Here is a 20,661-nt window from a genome sequence, read left to right as displayed (position 1 = left end):
AGAGTTCTTAGATACCGAAGGAGATGCCTGATGTGATACAGTCTCCTTTGCAACAGACTTCTTATGGCGGGGGGCTCTCTGTGTCCAGGGCCATAAATCTATTCTTAATAGGTATTACAGAGGATGTACTCACGGCTCTGTTTGTCTCCTTGATGGGGAGGAAGGATTTGATTTTCATCTGCTTTCCTGCTTTGATTGATTGATGGTCATTTAGACTGCTCCTATTTCTTTTCTTATTTTTGTTTGCTGTGGCTGGGATTTTGTGTTATTTCTACTTGAAAGTTTCAGCCCCAAGAGGGAAAAGTCCAATTTTAAGGCAGGAGCTTGTGAGTAGTGCTGCTAGCTTGACACCATCTCCCTGCACCTCAAATAATACAAGTTCCAGACTCAGCACATGTAGCTAGCCCTATTGTTATTGTTATTGTTATAGCTGTTGTTATAGCTTTTGTTATTGTTATAGCTGTTAAAGCCTATAGCTTTGCACTAGCACAGTGATCTTCACTATTTTTCAAGTGGGGGCCACTTTGGCAAAAACCCTTCAGTGAGAGATCCATTTCCCACCTCAGCACAGTACTGCACTTCCCACACTTCCGGCCACACTTCCCAGCACTCCATGCACACCTTCCAAGATATGTGGTCAAGAGGGCTCCATTCCCCTTAAAGGAACCCTGCCAGCACTGAACAGTGGGAATTGTCATCTTCACACCATGCCAGGGGGACTTCACATGATGCAGAGTACTCAGCTTTGGCTGAAACTTCACACAGACCCAACAAACAATTAATCATGGAGCCACACTTAGGGTCAATGGGGGCCCCTTGAGCCTTACAATGAAGAACATTGCATTAGCACAAAGTCCTTCCACAAAGTCAGGATATCAGGCTGTGGGAGTTTGCGGGGGTGGGGTGGGTTAGCTGTGAAGGTTAAACATGAGGGTCCATCAGAAGGTAAAGTAGACAAAACCTTTTTTTTTTTTTAAGAAAGTAGATAGAGCCTCTTTTGCTGCATCAGCTATGTGAGCAAGTTAAACTTACCAAGAGTCATGAAAAGTTCTGTCACTTGGTGATTGGATTTTGCTGATGTCTCCATGTACAATATGTTTTCTCTTTTTGCAACTTCCTTGGCCTCCTGGAGAGAAAGGACAAAGAATCGATTTTACAGCTGTGAGATCATTACAGAGCAATCACTTGCCAATTTTTAATCTACTTTCCTTAAGGAACTTATGAGATCACTGAGCTGTGTGTGTGTGTGTGTGTGTGTGTGTGTGTGTGTGTGTGTGTCCATCTGTCTACCAACTTTGCAATGCCTTGACCTATTTGAACCAAGTGCGGTACAGTTGCAGTGAATGACACATAGGGGCACCTCAATGACATTGTTTGTGGTTATGTCAGCCACCCCAATTCAAGGTGGCAGATGCATGAATGTTTGAGGTACAAGTGGGAACTGATTTGAATCAAAGTTAGTGCAATTGTAGGGACACCTCAAAAATATAGCCTGAGATGTCATTATCCACCCCAGTAGAGACATGAATGTTTGAGGCAGAAGTTGGTAGTTATCAATTAAGATTATAGGAAAGGGAAGGAAAGTAGGCAGATTCATTAGGAACATAGGAAGCTGCCATATACTGAGTCAGACCATTGGTCTATCTAGCTCAGGATTGTCTTCACAGACTGGCAGCAGCTTCTCCAAGGTTGCAGGCAGGAATCTCTCTCAGCCCTATCTTGGAGATACCAGAGAGGGAACTTGTAACCTTCTGCTCTTCCCAGAGTGACTCCATCCCCTGAGGGGATTATCTTACAATGCTCACACATCAAGTTTCCCATTCATATGCAACCAGGTCAGACCCTGCTTAGCTAATGGGACAAGTCATGCTTGCTACCATAAGACTTGCTCTCCTCTCCTGTTCTTACTAGAAATTATTGTTAGAAAATTGTGTAATAACCACCTTATAGAAAATAGAAATTATGACACAAAAGTGCCTTGTGGCTGAGTTGATTATTAATAAGCACAAGTCAGGCTTACTGGACTTGTCAAATTCAGCCCACCTGCCAGGGATCATGCCATGCCATGTCCTTCAGAAACTGCCCCATCTCCACTTTTACAGGCAGCAGAACCAAGTTAAACAAGTCCCTGGGAGGCTGCCATATATGCAAGACCCAAGCATGTGATGGGGATGGATATATTCTACTGGAAACTGTAGCTCAAGCAAATGCTGCCTGGGCTTCAATTCCCTTATCATTTAAAAAAAATGAGGCCAAATGGTAGCTCATGCTTGTGCGTCCTTTTATGCAAACTTAGTTCTCTACTTCTATATGTCTTGCGAGGTTTTGTGAAAGGTCATATACAACCTTATTGATATGCATTTTTGTAAAATTTTCTGGAACTAATCAGAAACAATGTTCAAATAGGACAAGCATTATTTTGAACAGTGAACTGCGGGTCTAGGTCCTCTTCTATGATGGTGGGAGCAGGGAAGGGAGAGGGAGAGAGACTGTGTGATGGGATACATTTCTTATACACAAGCAAGGTTGTGACAGTAGGAGGGAGGGAGGGAAAGGGACCATAAAAATCAGAGACCTTGTGATCCCAGGGAGAGCAGGAGTCTGCACTGCTGGCAGGGTTTACTGGCCCCTTACTTAGAAGAACACTAACACCTCCCAGGAACGGGAAGCAGTGCCTAAAGGGCATTTGTCATGCACTTGTGTATGATGAACATATGTATATGCCATACTGCCAGGCCTTGCTGTATGTATGCGTATATGTGCGCGCGCACACACACACCCCTAGCACCCAGATCCATAAGGAGCTTAAACCAAAAAGAAATAAAAGCTAAAGCATACTGATCAATCCTCAATTTTTTCAAACAGACAAGGGATCATGGAGGGAGATGTGTGTGTGTTAACAAATGTGAAAGGGCTCAAAAGGGGTGAAGGGAGTAAGCCTCAAAACACTTACCTCCCCTGCAGACGATCCTCTCTCCCTTGCAGGGTGAGCAGATCGCTTGCCCAGACAATGGCCAGCTCTTGCTGGCAGCAGGGAGGTTCTGGAGCCAGGAGGCCCCCAGAGCTTCCATAATGCACTGCACAAGGTCCTGAACAGGTCCGGCCTGTTCAGTAGCGGGGAATGTGCGCACACGCACCAGCCACTTCCAGTCTGATGCTCACCAGTGCAGCAAGAGTTACATCCTATGCCAGCAATTTTGAGCACAGTGCCAACAGAGGAAATGTGGCGTGGGGGGGGGAGCACCCTCCCTGTTCCTTAGAGGTAACCCTCCCCCGCAGCTGAACTGGTTCATGTACATCCCTAATAAGTAGCTCAAGCCCCATTCAAAAGCTGGCCTGGATCAAGAAATGGATTAATCAAAAACAGCACACATGGGACCCTCACTTGAGTGTATTTTTTTCCTGACTTTTCTAAAACTCAAAAGCAGCTATGGGAGGCTGGGTTTCAGTGGAGGGCTACAGGGAGGGAAGGGCTTTCACCCTTTCCACACTCAAAATTGTTTTCTCCTTCCTCTGCATATCCCACTGGGGAGAAGATACAGGTATAAGCAAGATACAGAAGCAAATCACTACAACTCAGTAGTGAATAAAAAGTATAATTCTGCAGATAAAAACAGAACAAGTTTGAAAAAAGATCACAAGTCTCTCTCTATTCTCAACATGGATATATTCTTGCAAAATTAGCTGAGATGCTGGTTGGCACCCAGACTAAGAGAGTACAGTCCTCAAGGACATGATTTCCAGTAGCATAGAATGCTTCCGGGGGAAGGGGAGGGAGATCAAGAAAACTGCCCACCCCTTTATCATGTTTGGTATATACTGGTGAACTGATCAGGGTGGCACATGTCCATGAAATTGCAGTCATCAGGCCAAGGGTTGAAGCCAGAAAGCAGTCCATACAATAAGGCAAAGGCAAAGTCAAGGTCAGTACTGTGCAAAGGTCAGTACTGGTAGGCAGTCCAACAGGAGTGGGCACGAAGCATGGTCAGTCAAGCAATGGGTTAGTAGCCAGAGACAGTATAGAGGAGGAGGCAAAGGAAGGCAAGCACTCAGTCAGACCCCAGGGAGTCAAGCCAAGAGCTCAATAACAGGCAAGAAGACTTGACAACAAAGTTGCTTCAGCAACTGTTTCTTCACGACTGAGCTCTTAGATGGGCCTGCTCCAGGTCCAGGATCCCTGTTTCAGGCTCCTCCCACCTCTTCTAGGGGCTGCAGTCATTTAAAGAAGCCACACACAGTTTCTTATATGCAGACTCTCTAGCGGGGTGGTGATTTTTCCTCTGTGTTGTGGTTCCAGGGAGTCCTCAGAGGCAAGGGAGTATCTTCTGGGTGAGGTGGGGGCAATGGTTCTTCTGGATCAAGGGTCTCTGGTGGTGCCACCTCTCTTGCATTCCTTTTCTCGTCTTCTGACTGAGGCTTATAGCTCTGACTCACTGGGTGAGCCCTTGGGATGGTGGTGCAAGGGTGCAGTAAGGGGGTCTGATCTCCATTCAGACTCCCCATCCTCTGAGCTCCTGTTGCCCAGGTGTGGTGGGTGGTCCAGGTGGCTTAGGTTCATGATACCCCTGTGCAAGTATCTGTGTTGCATTAATCGGGAACTCCACAGCAGCACTGGCATTTATCAAGTAGGACTACCACACTACCAATAAAATTACTACCAACCAAATTAAGTGGTCCAGCAGTGGCAGTAGATCTGGCCTCTGGATTTCTGGGTCGTCGGGTCCACCCACTGGTTTGGGTGGGGAGGTGCAAGCCCTACCTGCCCAACAGACCTGGCCACTGAAGCACTGGAGGCCAGGTCTACCCAGGGCCTCATGCATGTGGAAAGGAGGCTCGTCTTCCTATGTCATGGTAGCCCTGGCCACTAGTGCAAAGGTCTACCTGCCAGCTTTCTTTCTTGGACTGCTAGCCCTGGCCTCTGGGAACTGGAAGACCTGGCCACTGACCTGAAGGGCCAGGGCTGCCAGGCAGCTTGCACATAGCATAGTGGTTAGAGTATTGGACTAGGACCGGGAAGACCTGAGTTCGAATTCCCATTCAACCATGAAATTCACTGGGTGATTCTGGGCTAGTCATGTATCTCTCAGCCTAACCTACCTCACAGGGTTGTTGTGAGGATAGAAATAACCATGTACACTGCTCTGAGCTCCTTGGAGGAAGAGTGGGATATAAATGTAATAATTAATTTTAAAATAAATAAATAATAAATACGAGACAGATTGCCTTTCCTCAAGGACATGCCTCTTTTTCATGGAAATGAGGATATGTCTGGGGGAAATTAGGGCCTATGGTAGCCCTTTTCTTATACAGCAACTATGCCTGAATGTTAGCAATTAGAACGTTGCCTACCTCTAATGTGACCTCTCGGGAAGGTGAAAGATCTAGTTTATTGCCAACCAAAACTATGATTATTTCATCCTGGAGGAATTCCTTCTCCAGTTCTCTCAGCCACACTTTTGCTTTCTCCAAACTTTCCTGAAAAGAAAATATTTGTAAATTAGCAATACAGTTGAGTAATCACTAGCCTGGGTTTTTTGTTTTTTTAAAAAGGTATACTTCTTAAGAAAATGGTAAATTGTGAGGTTTTGTGTTAGTCTGGAGAATACATTATTTTCTGGGGAATTAGTCTGGGGAATACATTATTTTCACCTAAATAACATTTTCACCTAAATAACATTCAGAACATCTTAGTTCCAGAAAAAGGACATCTCCAGCTGAATCGAACAGTGTCCTATAAACTTCCAAACATCACAATTAAATTCTATCTTGCACCAAGCCCATAGGCAGAAATTTGGTGCTGAGGGAGCCCAAAGCATCAGGGAATCATTGCAGTATAGCCAGAACAGGTAGCCTAACATATTTAACATCCTCATATTTAACATCCTCATCTGGATTTCAGGGTAAGATAAAGTGTGCTGTCAAGTCAATTTTGACTCCTGACCACCACAGAGCCCTGTGGTTTTCTTTGGTAGAGAACAGAAGGGGTTGACCATGGCCTCCACCTGCGGCAATGATGCCTTTCAGCATCTTCCTATCTCGCTGCTGCCTCCTGATGATGCCTCCTGCGGCGATGATGCCTTTCAGCATCTTCCTATCTCACTGCTGCCTGATAGAGGTGTTCCCCATAGTCTGGGAAACATACCAGCGGGGATTCAAACTGGCAACCTTCTGCTTGTTAGTCAAGCATTTCTCCACTGCACCACTTAAAGTGGTGGATTTGGGGGTCGATTACCGTAAATGTGTGTAAACAAGCAAACCACTGCACTTCCACTACTCTGGTGCACAACATATCCACAAGTATGGCCCCTCACCAGTTATGATATTTATGTCATTAATTAAAAATATGACACAGGGTAGAAAACCACCCCCAAATGAATGTGGTTTCTATCCCATTCCCATTATAACTGATTTGGGAGGAAAACCACACCAGAAATGAATGGGCTTTCTCTGGTGGGGTGGTTTCTATCCCATTCCCATGATTTCTATTCCATTTCCATGTTTAGTCAAATGGAAGAAAAAACAAATGAATGGGCTTTCTGTGGTGGCGTGGTTTGTATCCGATTCCCACGTTAAGCCATTTGTGATGGGGGAGAACACCCTGTTTCTCTTTGGAAGCTTCTGTTTGGTTTCCTCTTGCAAGCTCAATTGACCTTGCAATATTTTTCGTGTCTGGGAAAGAGTCTGAGGCACTGCATAGCTCTGTGCTCCCGAGTTTGGGCAGATGAAAACCATCCCCTCCCACACTGTTGAAGTCTGGATCCTCATTAGTGTGGGGTTTGTAATGTTCATTTTTCTTTGCTAGCGACTTACATTCTCAGTGAGTCACATCGTCACACAGAGCACCATGCACCACTAGATCCTCCTGAAGTGAAATGTTAAATCATAGTGGTTTCTGTAGCCTGAAAAATTGGGTGGGCAGCATCCAATGTAGCCAATAGGACTACTTGGAAGTAGGGAGTCCTATTCATGTGTAAAAAAAGCATGACTCCTCCAGACGAGGGTTAAAATGATTTCATTTGAAGCAAGCAATTGAATAGGATGCAGCCTCCACATATTCCCTTTATATTTCCACTAGTAAAACGGCTATAAACATACTATTGCTAACCCCTGCTATATGGGGAAAGAGGGACCTTTTGAAGTGGGGCCCTCATGTTTAGGGAGGAGAGCAAATGTCCCTGTCCATCCCAGCACAGCAATGGGATGGTGCTCCCTTTTGGGGTAGGGAGACATTTTCTCATGTTTTGCTGTTTTGAGAAGGATTTGTTGTGGTGGTTGAAAATCGTATATAAATATGTTTAATGAGGCGATTCACACACACATGCAAAACCAGGCCAGCCTGGAAGCCCAGCCTAGTTTTGCACACACATGTGTGCCACCAGCATTGGGCCTGATCCTGGCAGCACCATGGCGGCAAACCCGTCTATGGAGCCTCCCTCTAAAACGAGGTTAAGCCCTCCCTTAATCTTCTTTTTCCAATCGATTGTCAGCCATGGCTGGAAGCAGCCACAGCTAACAGACTTGGGGAGGGGAGGTTCCCATAATGCACTGTGCACTCGCGCAGTCCATTATTGGAACTCCAGGGGGGCAGGTGACGCATCCTAGCACCCCGTTCCTTGGAGCTACCGGCAGCAGCCGGTGCTCGTCTTGGCGGGCAATCCAGCCACCCAAGGAAAGGGAACTGCTCGTCTGCGGGAAGGTCAGCTCTTCAGGGCTTCCTCCCCACCAACCCTATCGCTCTTTCTCACTGGACCTGAGAAAGGGCTCCTTGTTTTAAAATGAAAGCTAAACATTCAGATAAAGGCCTAGAATAACCCCAGGGCAGGCAGTGTTCCCCACACTGCCTACGGCCATGGGCCTGCTAGGTCCAAAGATTCCTAATTTCCCCTCACTTCCTAATGTTCATTGATATCCCTCGTTTTGAAATATTTTGTCCCAAATGGTATCTCATCGATAACATTTTTGTCCCCTCACTTTATGTCTGATTCACACACTATTTTGCATAGGGGCAATAAAAGACTGACATTTTTAGGAGATCTTGGTTTGCTCCGTTGCTACTGTGAATATTGCAACATGCTCCTGAGCTGTGAATTCACAGTGTTCTGGTTCAATCCACCTTTGAAAGATAGAAATCTTTCAAAGGTGGATTGAACCAGAACACTGTGAACGCAAAAAGCACCATCCTTTAAAAAATATATGAAATGTCACACCCAGGAATGGTTACAGAAACCCAGGCTCTGAGCAGAGCCACTTGTCTTCCACAGCACTTTAAACCCTGCTGGAATGGCTTGTGAAGGCAGGGAAGCTCCATGCCTACTAGCCCCAATATTGGGAATCATGGGAGTGTGAGGATGCACTTCTTAGTAGGCACAGAGCCTCTGTGCCTTTAAAGGCAAGCCATTCCAGCGAGGTTTAAAGAGGCTCGCTGTGTGATATGTGAGTCCTTTTTTTAAAAAAGGGTGGTGTACTGGTTAGAGTGCTGGTCTAGGACCGAGTTCAAATCCCCATTCAGCCATGATACTTGCTGGGTGACTCTGGGCCAGTCACTTCTCTCTCAGCCTAACCTACTTCACAGGGTTGTTGTGAGGAGAAACTTAAGTATGTAGAACACCACTCTGGGCTCTTTGGAGGAAGAGCAGGATATAAAAAATATGTAAAAAATAAAAAGAGTGAGGTGTAATGCATAGCCAGCATGGTGTAGTGGTTAAGAGTGCTGGACTAGGACCAGGGAGACCTGAGTTCAAATCCCCATTCAGCCATGACACTAGCTGGGTGACTCTGGGCCAGTCACTTCTCTCTCAGCCTAACCTATTTCACAGGGTTGTTGTTAAAGAGAAACTCAAGTATGTAGTACACCGCTCTGGGCTCCTTGGAGGAAGAGCGGGATATAAAATGTAAAAATAAATAAATTAAATAAATAAACAAACAGACCAGTGTCTTACCTTCCTAGTAATATCATACACCAGAACAGCTGCATTAGCTCCTCGGTAATACAGATGGCAGACACTATGATATTTCTCTTGGCCTGCAGTATCCCAGATCTCAAACTTAATTGTAGTGTTATCTACACTTATAATTTGAGTGAAGAAGGAACCTACAAGCAAGGAAAAAAATAAATGTAACTCTCCAGCAGAAGCTGACAAGAGTAGGCAGTGGGCACTGCTTTGTATTGCAACAGGCTTATGCTGGTCTGAGACCGAAATAAAGGCGATTGGTTGTAGTGCAGCAGGCTGGCAGAAAGGTCTATTTTGGAAATATTTTATGGCATGCTTGGCGCAATAGGCAATATCGCATACTGACTAGGAGACTGAGGTCCAGCTGAGATGTAATGTGAAAATGTAGTTTCCTGGTACAGGAGCCCTGGACAGCCATGGGCTGCCTGTTAACTGCCCTGGAAACTTTTGTTGAAGAGTGGTATATAAATTTCCGTAGTAGTGGTAACACTACTACGGGAATTTATATACCACTCTTCAACAAAAGTTTCCAGGGCAGTTAATATAGAGAAATAGAAATAAATAAAGATGGCTCCTTGTCCCCAAAGGGCTCACAATCTAAAAAGAAACATAAGGCAGATTACCAGCAACAGCCACAAGGGTTGCTGTGCTGGGTTTGGACAGGGCCAGTTAAAAGGTGTCTCTTTGCTCAGTTAGCAGGGGTCTCTCCTTCCTCTGCTTGCACAGCTGGGAATCCTGGTTTCTTTGAAGCATGGCTTTGCAGCTCATGCAAAGCTGAGAACTGTGGTTTTACTCTGGCTTCCAAAGCAGGGTGTGAAAGTCTGACAGAGGCCAGGAAGTAAGGGAAGGGGGTGGGGGTGAGGTGGAGTGGGGAGACACAAGGCTGCAACTCTCTAGGGATCATTCACATTACCAGAAGCCATGGTGGCCTGATATGTCTGAACCGGCCCTGCCAGGGGTGTAGCAAGGTTGGAGTGGGCCCAGAGACAAGATTTTAAAATGGGCCCCCATCACTGAAGCTCAGCTCATGAAGTAAAGAAATCTTAAATGAGGCTGAAACAATAGAATATCATCCTAATTTTTTAAAAAGGTTTTGTAAACTGTGGACAATGCAAGTCATTTAACGGTACTAGAGAAAGCCATGCTATTCTGGTAGCTCCAGGTCTTAACACTCACATCAGTTTCGGAGGATGAATACAACTGAAGGAAGCCCAGGCGGGTGCGCGGCTGGGGGAGTCAGTCATGTGACTTGCCTCTGGGGGGGGGCCCAAGGCAGTGGGCCCCCAGACAACTGTGTCCCCTTGCCCTATTATAGTTACGCCCCTGGGCCCTGCCCTACAAGTCAGCACATTCCCAGGCTGAATCTTGCTTCTGCCATTATCCCAGTTAAGTAACCTTAAGCAAGCAACTCTCTCTCAGCCTCTGCTCCATATTTCTAATATGAAAATAATATTGACTTCCCTTATTGGATTGTTGTGTGGATTATAAAATGCTAATACATGTGTGAAGCAGTTTGATCTTCCTGAAGTACTATACACATGTTAAATATTTTTGTTAGGGCTGCAGCATTTAGTCAGTTAATAGGTTTTGATAAACTAAGATGGTGCCTCAGTTTTGAGTAACTGAAAAGATGCCCCAGATAATCAGGTTTTATAAATATATTATATTATTCTGAATCCATTAACTATAAAAACTGCAGATGGCAAGGGTCCTCTTAAAGGAGACCCTCCCTCCTGTGTGCCTTTTCTCGGATTATGTATACTCCAACCATGAATCCCTCATCTAAATACAAATTCATTATTTGTTTTCCTATGAAATATTGGTTTTTTTCTCATATGCAAATGAATTGATTGACATAAGATTAATCAGCTAGCAGCCCTAATTATTATTGTAGGTGCCTCCAGACTCCCAAAGCCATTTAAGTCCTATTCTCTATTCATCTTCTCCCCATTCAAAACACAGAACTCTGGCATTGCTAGTCAGACATTTAAGACACAGGACCTTGACTAAATCCAGCTGCTCCCATCATGGAATGATGGAATGATGTCCATCATACATGAATGGTGATGTACAGTGAACAGGGAAGCATATAACTCTAAAAGGCGGGGTCCAGGGAAACCCTGGTATGCATGATGTGATTCAGCAGGCTCAGAGGCAACAACAAGACCCAAGACAGACTGAGAATCAGATCCCAAGGAAGCAGGTAGCTGGGGCGGGCCGGGGGAGGCAAGGCACAAGAGGGGAAGACTGCATGGTCACTGGGGCAACGAGTTGCTCAGATTGAGAAACCAACCCTGGAGCAACAGCCAGCCCAAGCCATTTTGGTTCCTCAGGTCACCTGAGCTGAAAAGCACCAGTCCTCCCTCTGGCCATTACATGGGTACTTTGCATTGTAGCTGAGATCAGGCCAATAACCCCTCCTGCCTGAGAATTGCCTCAGTCGAGCAGGAAGTAAGGGGTGGGGTCCTGCCTTTGGAATTCCCTGTTTAGGACTGCTGGCACTTACATTAACATATATTTTCAGCCACTTATGGCCTGAATTGAGCCTGAGCCCCAAAGTCTGCAGGAAAGAGCAGGAATCAAGCTTCACATCAGTTTATAAAAATCATCATACAGTTGAGAGTCCAAATCACCATGGCTCTGGCCTTCCCAATCAATCTACCTGCAGCCTCTGGCATTGCTGTTCTCCACCCCTACCTGTAAACCACATCTCCAGCTCTCCCTCCCTAAAGGCCTGGCCTGGTTTCTATCGTTTTCTTCCACAAGGCTGGATAGCTAGGCTTCCAGTCTTAAACTTCAATCTTTCCATCCCCTTACCCCAAACATACCTTGCTATGGCACCATCCCTGCCACTTTCAGCTCTTGTGCATTTTCATCCTCCCCAGTAACTGGCTGGAAAGTGGAAATAGGCATGTCCATCCCTCTCTCAATTTGTGCCACAAGCAGCACACTAACAGCATCTTCTGTGGCTTTCAGTCGCAGCAGCTTGACTTCTGTTGCTAAGTAGGAGGGGAGGGAGTTCAAGCACCTCACCCCCCAACCCTCAATTGATGATGTGCAAGCTGTGCACTGTGTGGGTTACATCACTGGGTGTCACTCTGCTACTACAATGTTAACCCCCGCCATTTTGCCCCAGGCTGTTTTGTTGAAGGTTGCCAAGGAGACAATTCAATATCAGGAAAGCTGAAGCTGTGAGTGCGGAAACCCTTCTCTCGCTAAATGTTTTTTGCTTCTGTGGGTCCCTGCATTGGGTTGATTCTTGGTCCCTTCATAACATGAAGGTTTGTGCAAAAGAAAAGATCTCCTTCAACCTATTTTTAGGACATCCCAGGATAGTTCATCAACTTACAGCCCACAGTTGGCAGGGATTCTCTGAAGTCCTTTTTCACATAGCGGTAGGCTAAACTTGACTTCCCTACGGAGCTGCTACCCAGAAGTACTACTTTAAAAACATGAGATTCTTTAGGGCAGTGGGCATTCAGGAAGGCATTGCTGTCTTTATTTTCCACTCTTCTCTGGGCCATTTCCTGCAAAAAACAACAACAACACATACACACAAAGTAATACAATTGATTTGATGGCACTCATATTAGGGTGATAACATTTCATTTGGTCCTGGACTGGGACCATTGGATTGCATGAGATGGAGAGCTAGTTCCCACAATATACAGTAGGTTAGGGATGAGTAGAACCGCTCTGCTCTGCGGGCTTTTGGGAGAGAGCAGAATGGTTCCATTCCACTCTGCTCAAATTATATTAATGATCACTGTGATCAGCACAAAGAAGATAATAAAAATTACACCTGTCACCAGATCAGAGACCTTGATGCAAGGATGTATCTGTCTAGCATAGCCCAGGCACCTGTGATTGACAACTCCTCACATGTCCTGTGGCCTCCAAGGCAGGCGGAAACTGTAAGGCCTCCCTTACAGGGAGACCAAAACACTCCTTACAGGGAGGCAAAAACACTCCCCCCACTTTCCTGCACTGGAGACCTCATTTTATTTGTGGGCACATCTGGAACCTGCCAGAAAGGACAAGTCTTGGATCTGCACCCAAAATACCTCTGCCTGCACTGAAGGATGTGGTTCTCTAGTGGATCTCAGGTGGAACTCTGGCCTTTCCCTGCCATAATTATCACTGTTTCCCCCATGAGTTCCCAGAGTCACTAAACATTCAACTGCTGCTCTTCAGCATGTTCCTAGGGATGTCAAGTCATAAGTCAAGTTTTATTTACAGTCCTAGACCAAACAATCCATACATGCAAAAGGCAAAACAAATTTATAAGAAACTCTTTAGATTCTCATTATACATCTTAAAAGCAATATAGCAAAATTTAGCTATGGAGTTAAAAATTGAAACGTCCTCATCAGAAAGTAAAAATTTAACAAGTTGTTCAGCAGATTGATCCGTCTGTTTACAGACCAAAGGTAAAATTAAGTGTTCCCTCGATTGCCTATGTATTTTACAGGATAATAGAATATGCTCGATAGATTGTATTTCCCCACTGCCGCATCTACAGTAGCATTCTTCCAGAGGAATACCACTGTATCTCCCGGCTAATACTGCAGAAGGAAAAGAATTTGTTCTCGCCCTTGTAAATGCCCACCGAAATTTGCTGAGTGTAATATGGGACAAATAATTTGCTGGTAAAATATCCTTACTCCTTTATAGAATTCTGTTAAAGAAGCCCAGTTATTTTGCAATTCAGTATTTGTCAAATGCTGTTTCACTATTCTTTTAGCATTCACCAAGTCTAACTCCAGTAGCTGTTCAGGGTCTGTTCCTAAGGTAGCAAGCTTTTTGCTAACTACAGTGCACCATTGCAGTTGTGGGTTTATTGATAGAAACTGAGGAATTAGGCCCACCGAACACAGGTGGACTCTCGACCAAAAATAAATAATTAAAAGCCAGGCGTGAGAGTCAATCTTTATGAGGCCAGCCTCCATAAGCAAAATTACATTTGAGGTCTATCTCGTAGTACCAAAGATAGCTCTCAAAAAACCTGATTGAATTCTTTCTAGAGTATCAAAATTCACATAAGGTCCCAGTTGGATCCCATATAAAAGCCGAGGGATGACCTTTGCTGAATATAGCTTTAAAGCCTCAGGAATAACCCTAACCCTAACCCTAGGGATGCATGTCTGCCCTTCAAATGTATGTTTGTTGAGCTAAAAACACTGGTGTAGGCATGGAAAATGCAACTGCTATGTAAAGCTTAAAGCAGTCCTGGGGAAAGTTTAGAAACATGGCTAGTGTTTGTGAATGCTTAGCAGAGCATTCTGAGGAGTTGGAGTGGATTCTCGTTAATAACAGGACAAGAAGAGGAAATGACAATGGATAGGATGCTAAAGAGCATCAGAAAGCTTGCTGCAGAGGGACAGATACTGGCAATTTTCAGATAAGATTCACATTTTTCTAGGAAATACCCAAAACTCTTAAGGAGCAGAAGTTGCCTGTACTAACAAGCTAGAAGGGCATAAAACGAGCCCCACATGCTTGGGTACCAGGCAGCCACACTTTCTATCCCACTCTAGCGGCAACTGAAGTGTGCAGGCTGAAAATTTGTCTCATTGGAGCGGGGGTGGGGGTGGGCCGGGCTCAACCAAGTGAATAACCAGGGCTGGTGATTCATCAACTGTTCCCTACCGGAAGAATGACCAGCCCCCACAGCTCAATTATAGCTGGGTCAGGACCAGAAACCAGTGAGAGTGTAGCTGCAGCTGGGGCTCATTTTCAGCAGGAGAGAGGGCATGCACATACCTCTTGCCTGTAGGCTTCTCAGAGGCATCTGGTGGGCCACTGTGCGAAACAGGATGCTGGACTACATGGGCCTTGGGCCTGATTCAGCAAGGCTGTTCTTATGTTCTTATGCAACCTAAGCAACTGGGGCTCATTTTCCACCACTCCAGCAAATTAGTATGGGCCGCAACTCCTAAAGAGGCTGCCAATTGTCCAGACTCATTTCCATATCAGTTGCACAGCACGTGTCTCCCCCATAAGGATGAGTTGGGGCAAAAGGCCCCTGATATATCAAAACCACTTTTGGTCAGGTAAAGTGATTTCTAACTTGGGAAGAATATGCCTCCCAAATATTCTCTGAAATTGCTCAGGGTGGAGAGTATGTGGGAGAAAATCCTGATGATTTTCTACTAAGCTTTCAAATATTCTCCAAAATTCTCCTGAGGGTCTTTTTCTTCAACACAGCAGCTGGTTTTCCAGAAATGGCCACCCCCACCCCACACCATGATTCTCATTCTAGGGAAGAAAATGAAGAAAAAACCATCAGTCAGTTACCACAGAGAGAGAGAGAATGTAGACTTCTTGAGTTTTGCTTGCTTTCTATAAAAGGGTAAGAGAATGCTTCGCAATGGGATGTGGTACTTTTTCATATAGCATGTAATTAATCTATGGAATTCTCTGCCACAAGATGTGGTGATGGCCTTTCGATGGCTTTAAAAGGGGCTTGGACAAATTCATGGAGAGCAGGTCTATCAATGGCTATTAGTCTGGTGGCCAAAGGCCACCTCCAGTTTCAGAAGCAAGATGCCTCTAATACCAGTTGCAGGGGAGCAACAGTAGGAGAGAGAGCATGCCCTCACCTCTTGCCTTGGGGCTTCTCAGGGTGCACTCACCCCTCCTGGCACATTTCCCCCACTGGCGCTCTGTTATTTTCAATCCCCTCGGGGCAGCAGCATTCCTCCCTGCCGCCCCATTGCCCTCATCGGCCTCAAGTATCGATCATGTATGCATCTGTTGTATGCACGCGCCTGTCTGCCGTGCACACATGCACACGTGACAGACACACGTGCGATCAGTATTTCCGGCCACTTCTGGCCGATGAGGGCAACAGGGTGGCAGGGAGGAATGCTGCTGCCCTGAGGGGATTGAAAATAACGGAGCATTGGTGGGGGAAATGCGGTGGGAGGGGTGAGTACACCCTCCCCCGCCCTTAAAGAACCACCCCCGCCAGCGCTGAAGCCCTTTCAGGCACATCCCTACTCAGCACTCCATGATGAAAAGGCTCTGTTCCACTAATGTGATTCCTAATGTAATGGAATTATTCCTAATATAATGTCTCACCTAAATCTGCTTCCTTCTAACTGCATACCACCTAAATCCGTTTACAGGATAACAAGCCCTATATATCACAACGGAGCATCCTCTAAGGCACACAAGGCACTGCATGCCACATTCCAGGGCCCAGTTCCTCCATCCTCCTTTTCACATAGCCAAACAGCTAGTTTCTGCACAACTAGTTTCTTCTGTTCCTTTTCCTTCCCTTCCCAATGCAAAAGAAACTCCTCCCACCCTCCCTTGAAGCATGTGATTTTAGGACCAACGACCATTTCCCCATATATACAATTGCAAATGCTGAATTCTATAAAAAGCAAAAGCAGTAGGGGTGTGCATTTTGGAATCTTCTTGTTTTAACTTGTATCCGAATCGAAACACCCCCATTTTGTTTTGTACCAAAATTTTCTGAATCCGAATCAGCCCTGTTTTGTTTTGTAGCCGAATTTTCCAAATCTGAATCGATTTGGATTTTTAAAAAGGGTCCCAGGGCAAAAAGAGTGGGTGGTGGTGGTAGTGCCCAATGGGTGGAAGCTACCACCCAAATTTCAAAGGAATTAGGCAAAGGGCTGATTTTTTGTGAATTTTTTTAAGTTTACACATCTTTAAGAATTTTCCCATAGGGAATAATGGGGATTCCAGCAAATGTATTGCTTCAAATCAAGGGGAAAGGGATGACCCAGAGTGGAGTGTGGTGGGTGGTAGTGCCCAAAGGGGGCAAGGAAACTTCCAGAATTATCTCAAAAGAATTAGGAACATAGGTAACAGCCATATACTGAGTCACACCATTGGTCTATCTAGCTCAGTATTGTCTTCACAGACTGGCAGTGGTTTCTCCAAGGTTGCAGGAAGGAATCTCTCTCAGCCCTATCTTGGAGAAGCCAGGGAGGGAACTTGCAACCTTCTGCTCTTCCCAGAGCAGCTTCATCCCCTGAGGGGAATATCTTGCAGTGCTCACACATCAAGTCTCCCATTCATATGCAACCAGGGCAGATCCTGCTTAGCTATGGAGACAAGTCATGCTCAACCACAAGACCAGTTCTCCTCTCCATTGGGCAAAGGGCTGATCTTTTGTGAATTGTTGAAGTTTACGTGTCTTTTAAGATTTCTCCCATAGGGGATAATGGAGGTTTCAGCAGCCCCATAATTCCACTTGGGGGGCACTGGGGTTGCCCAGAGCAAGGGGTTGTGTAGTGCACATAGGGTGCCAACCACCCCCATACCTACAAGCCCTTGGGGTACTGGGTTTTGTGTTTCTGAGGTGTTCATTGTAGATTCTCTGGTAGTATGTGAGATTTTCAGTGAAAAACAAGAATCCACTCTCATATGCTACCAGAGAATCTACACTCAGAACACCACAGAAACAACAGAACCCAGCACCCCATGGGTTAGCAACCCTTCCCCTGGCCAATGTGGGGTCAGTAAAGAGTGGGAAGAAGCAAAAGAGCCAATGGGGAACAAGGAGGGAATTGTCAGCAGGTCAGCCCATGATTTAGGTCACCGATCAGAAGGCTGGAAGGGTGGGAAATTCAAAGAGATGTCAAACACAAAATGGAGACTGACTCAGAGATCACCACAAAATGGAGGTCCGAAACAACAAAACGTTTTGTAGCCGAAGCAGGGACGTTTTGTTTTGTATACAAAACTTTTGGATCTGGAAAATTGGTGTTTTGTTTTGTCTACAAAACACCCAGAACAGGCTGTTTTGGGTACAAAACATTTTGTATCCAAAACGTTTCGCACATTCCTAAAAAGCAGGGGTGCAGATCCCACTCTAAGCTTTTGAGGAGCACCCCTTTTTTATTGAACTTCCACCCAGCAAACTAATATCCTCATATCTTCAGTCCTGTTGGGGACTGAAGTAAGATAAACTAGAGGGCTGAATTGGGGATGTATATGCTTTTTTGCTCAAGACAAGATATATTGGTCGGTTTAGTTTGCTTGCCATTTGCATTGTAGTGTGTATCTTTAGTACGTGTTAGATAGGGATGTGTAAATTGATTTGGGTACAAATCAATTTGTATCCGAATCTAGTTGATTTGGGTGATTTGGAGACAAAACAAATCAGCCCTGTGGTCCATTGGCTAGATTTAGGTCCAAATCAAATCATGGCTGATTCAGTTCAGATCAATTCAAGATTTGGATCCCTCCTATTAATTCCCCCAGATCCCCAGCTTTCATTTTTTTTAAAAAAGCTAAGCTCTAGCTCTTGTAGAAGTGGAGTTATGGAGCAAAATGTGTGGTCACTCTTTTTCAAGTGTTTGGATTCTTTGGTGTATAATAACTTCCCCTTAATGAATCCCTATGAGGATTCATTACACACCTTAATTTCTTCTATTCATTTTGGCTGTCTTTTCGACAGTAACAACTTTCAACTAGGGATGTGCATTTCATGTTGAGTATAAAACATTTTGTACTCAGAAATGCCATTTTCGAGTGTTTTGTATACAAAACAAAACACAGAATCCAATTCCAAAGATTTTTGTATCCAAAATAAAATGACCCTTTTTCGGATCTGAAAAGTTTTGTATTTCATAAAAATGTTTTGGATCTCCATTTTGGGATCACTAGAAGTCTTTCTCCTCAGTCTCCATTTTGAGTTCTGACATCTGTTTGAATTTCCCGCCCTTCAAGCCTGCAGATTGGCCAGTGAAAGCAGGGGCTGATCTGTTGGCAATTGCCTCCTAATTCCTTTTAAGGAATTTTAATGTTTAAATGCACCCTCATTGACCAGGCTGAGGGCAAAGAACAGCAAGGGTGGGGGGATTTTCAGAGGGGTTTTGCAACAGGGTATTTATTGGGGGTGCAGGCACCATTTCTTCCTTTCTGCTGCCTCATGTGTGGGAGAAGAGAGAGCTCTATTGCTTGATTCCTCAGCCTTGATGCCCCTATCGTCCACCATTGCTTCCAGTTGTTCAGCATCGCTGCTATTGTCCAGCATTGCCACCATTGCTTGCTGCCAGCCTGCTACCTCTACCTGTGCCATTCTTTCTTTCTTTCTTTCTTTCTTTCTTTTTAAGAAACAGAGATTTGGAAGAAAGGAGGGGCTGCTGTTTTTTTTTAAGTTTTCTCTGTTTTATACTTCTTCCTGATACTGAAAGAATTATCACTCACAGCAGTGGACTACAGAGAGACTCGGCATTTGAGAAGACTGAGGGAGAGTACCCATTTATAATTTTAGCAAAGCACACCCAAACACACACCACACCACACCACACCACACACATGTGTCTAATCTTGATTTGTGTATTTGGGGTTTTTTCCTGTTTGGAGAGAGGTCTTGGTTTTCCCTTGTCACATTGTGAGGCTCTTCGCATGACTAGTGTGAAGAGCCTCTAGGTGGGTTGCAGGGAGATCGGGCTTAGCCCATTCTCCCTGCAGACGAGCAGACAGTCTGCTCAAGCGCACAGGGCATGTTGGTGAGACCCCCGAGCCAGTCAGCCTCCTGGTTGGAGGTCTACTCATGAGTAGCTGCAGCATGGATCTGCGCCATGGCAACTCACAAGCAAAAAAACTTGGCTTGCGGAGCTCTGCAAACCCACGTTAAGGGGAGGATTAAGGGGAGGGCTACTTTGGCGGGTTAGCTGCCTGGAGGCCACCAGGCTCGCCTTCAAGCCCAGTGGTTCTCACGGTCAGGAGAAATCGGGCTAGGCTCCCCTAACACAATTTCTCCTGATCGTGGGAATAGCCTCTGTATCTATCTGGCTGCTGCTTGTAATTGACATTGTATCAAATCCATCTGTCAGTAGAGTTAAAATTTTGATACATTGCTTCATTTGTGTCCGATTCTGTTAAATCCCCACTTTGGAAACCTGGTTCTTTGCACAGCACTACTGTTGTTGGTGTGTGCTGTTAATGTTCTTTCAGGCAGATTCAGGGCAGAAAGGGGGCTTCAGGGGCAGAAGAATGGGTTGGGTGGTAGTGGCCCAATGGGTGATGAGATTACAAAGGAATTGGTCAAAGGGTTGATTTTTTAGGAATTGTTGAAGTTTGTGTGTCTTTGGGGCTGATTTGGGGCAGAAAGGGGGCTTCAGGGGCAGAAGAGTGGGTTGGGTGGTAGTGCCCCAATGGGTGCCTGCCCACTCCCCTATTCCAAGGGAATTGGGCAAAGGAATTAAATTAATGAAGTTTATGCCTCCGTAAGATTTTTTTCACATAGGGAATAACGGAGGTTTCAGCAGCTCCATAACCGCACATAGGGGACACTGCGGTGGCCCAGAGTGAGTGGTGGTGTAGTGCACATAGGGTGCCAACCACCACCAACCCACAAGCCCGTGGAGTACAGGGTTATGTTGTTTCTGAGGTGTTCAGTGTAGACAATCTGGTAGCAGATGAGAGTGGATTCTTGTTAGTCACTGAAAATCTCATACGCCAGCAGAGAATCTACACTGAACACCTCAAAAACAGCAAAACCCAGTACCTCATGGGCTTGTGGGTATAGAGGTGGTTGGCACCCTATGTGCACCACACCACCACTTGCTCTGGGCCATTCCAGTGCCCCCCAAGTGGAGTTATGGGGCTGCTGAAACCTCCATTATTCCCTAAGGGGGGAAATCTTAAAGACGCATAAACTTCATTAATTCTTTACAAATCAGCCCTTTGCCCAATTCCCTTGTAATAATTGTGGTAGCTTCCT

General features: G+C 45.4%; 1 protein-coding gene across 2 annotated transcripts in view; it reads right to left on the bottom strand.

The window, feature by feature from the left end:
• RAB17 (RAB17, member RAS oncogene family) overlaps window positions 1–20,661 on the bottom strand; it is a 74,390-nt gene that overhangs the window by 5,063 nt on the left and 48,666 nt on the right. For both annotated transcript variants that reach the window (XM_053286255.1, XM_053286254.1), the window contains exons 2-5: window positions 12,301–12,478; window positions 8,940–9,091; window positions 5,350–5,475; window positions 1,033–1,126 (exon numbers count right to left, since the gene is read on the bottom strand). In XM_053286255.1, coding sequence (XP_053142230.1) covers window positions 1,033–1,126; window positions 5,350–5,475; window positions 8,940–9,091; window positions 12,301–12,475 — 547 coding nt within the window. In that variant the 5' untranslated portion in view covers window positions 12,476–12,478. The remainder of the gene's footprint in view (window positions 1–1,032; window positions 1,127–5,349; window positions 5,476–8,939; window positions 9,092–12,300; window positions 12,479–20,661) is intronic.

This window comes from Hemicordylus capensis, chromosome 1, assembly GCF_027244095.1.
Source record: "Hemicordylus capensis ecotype Gifberg chromosome 1, rHemCap1.1.pri, whole genome shotgun sequence".
NCBI lineage: Eukaryota > Metazoa > Chordata > Lepidosauria > Squamata > Cordylidae > Hemicordylus > Hemicordylus capensis.
This window is presented reverse-complemented; position numbering and strand designations above follow the sequence as displayed.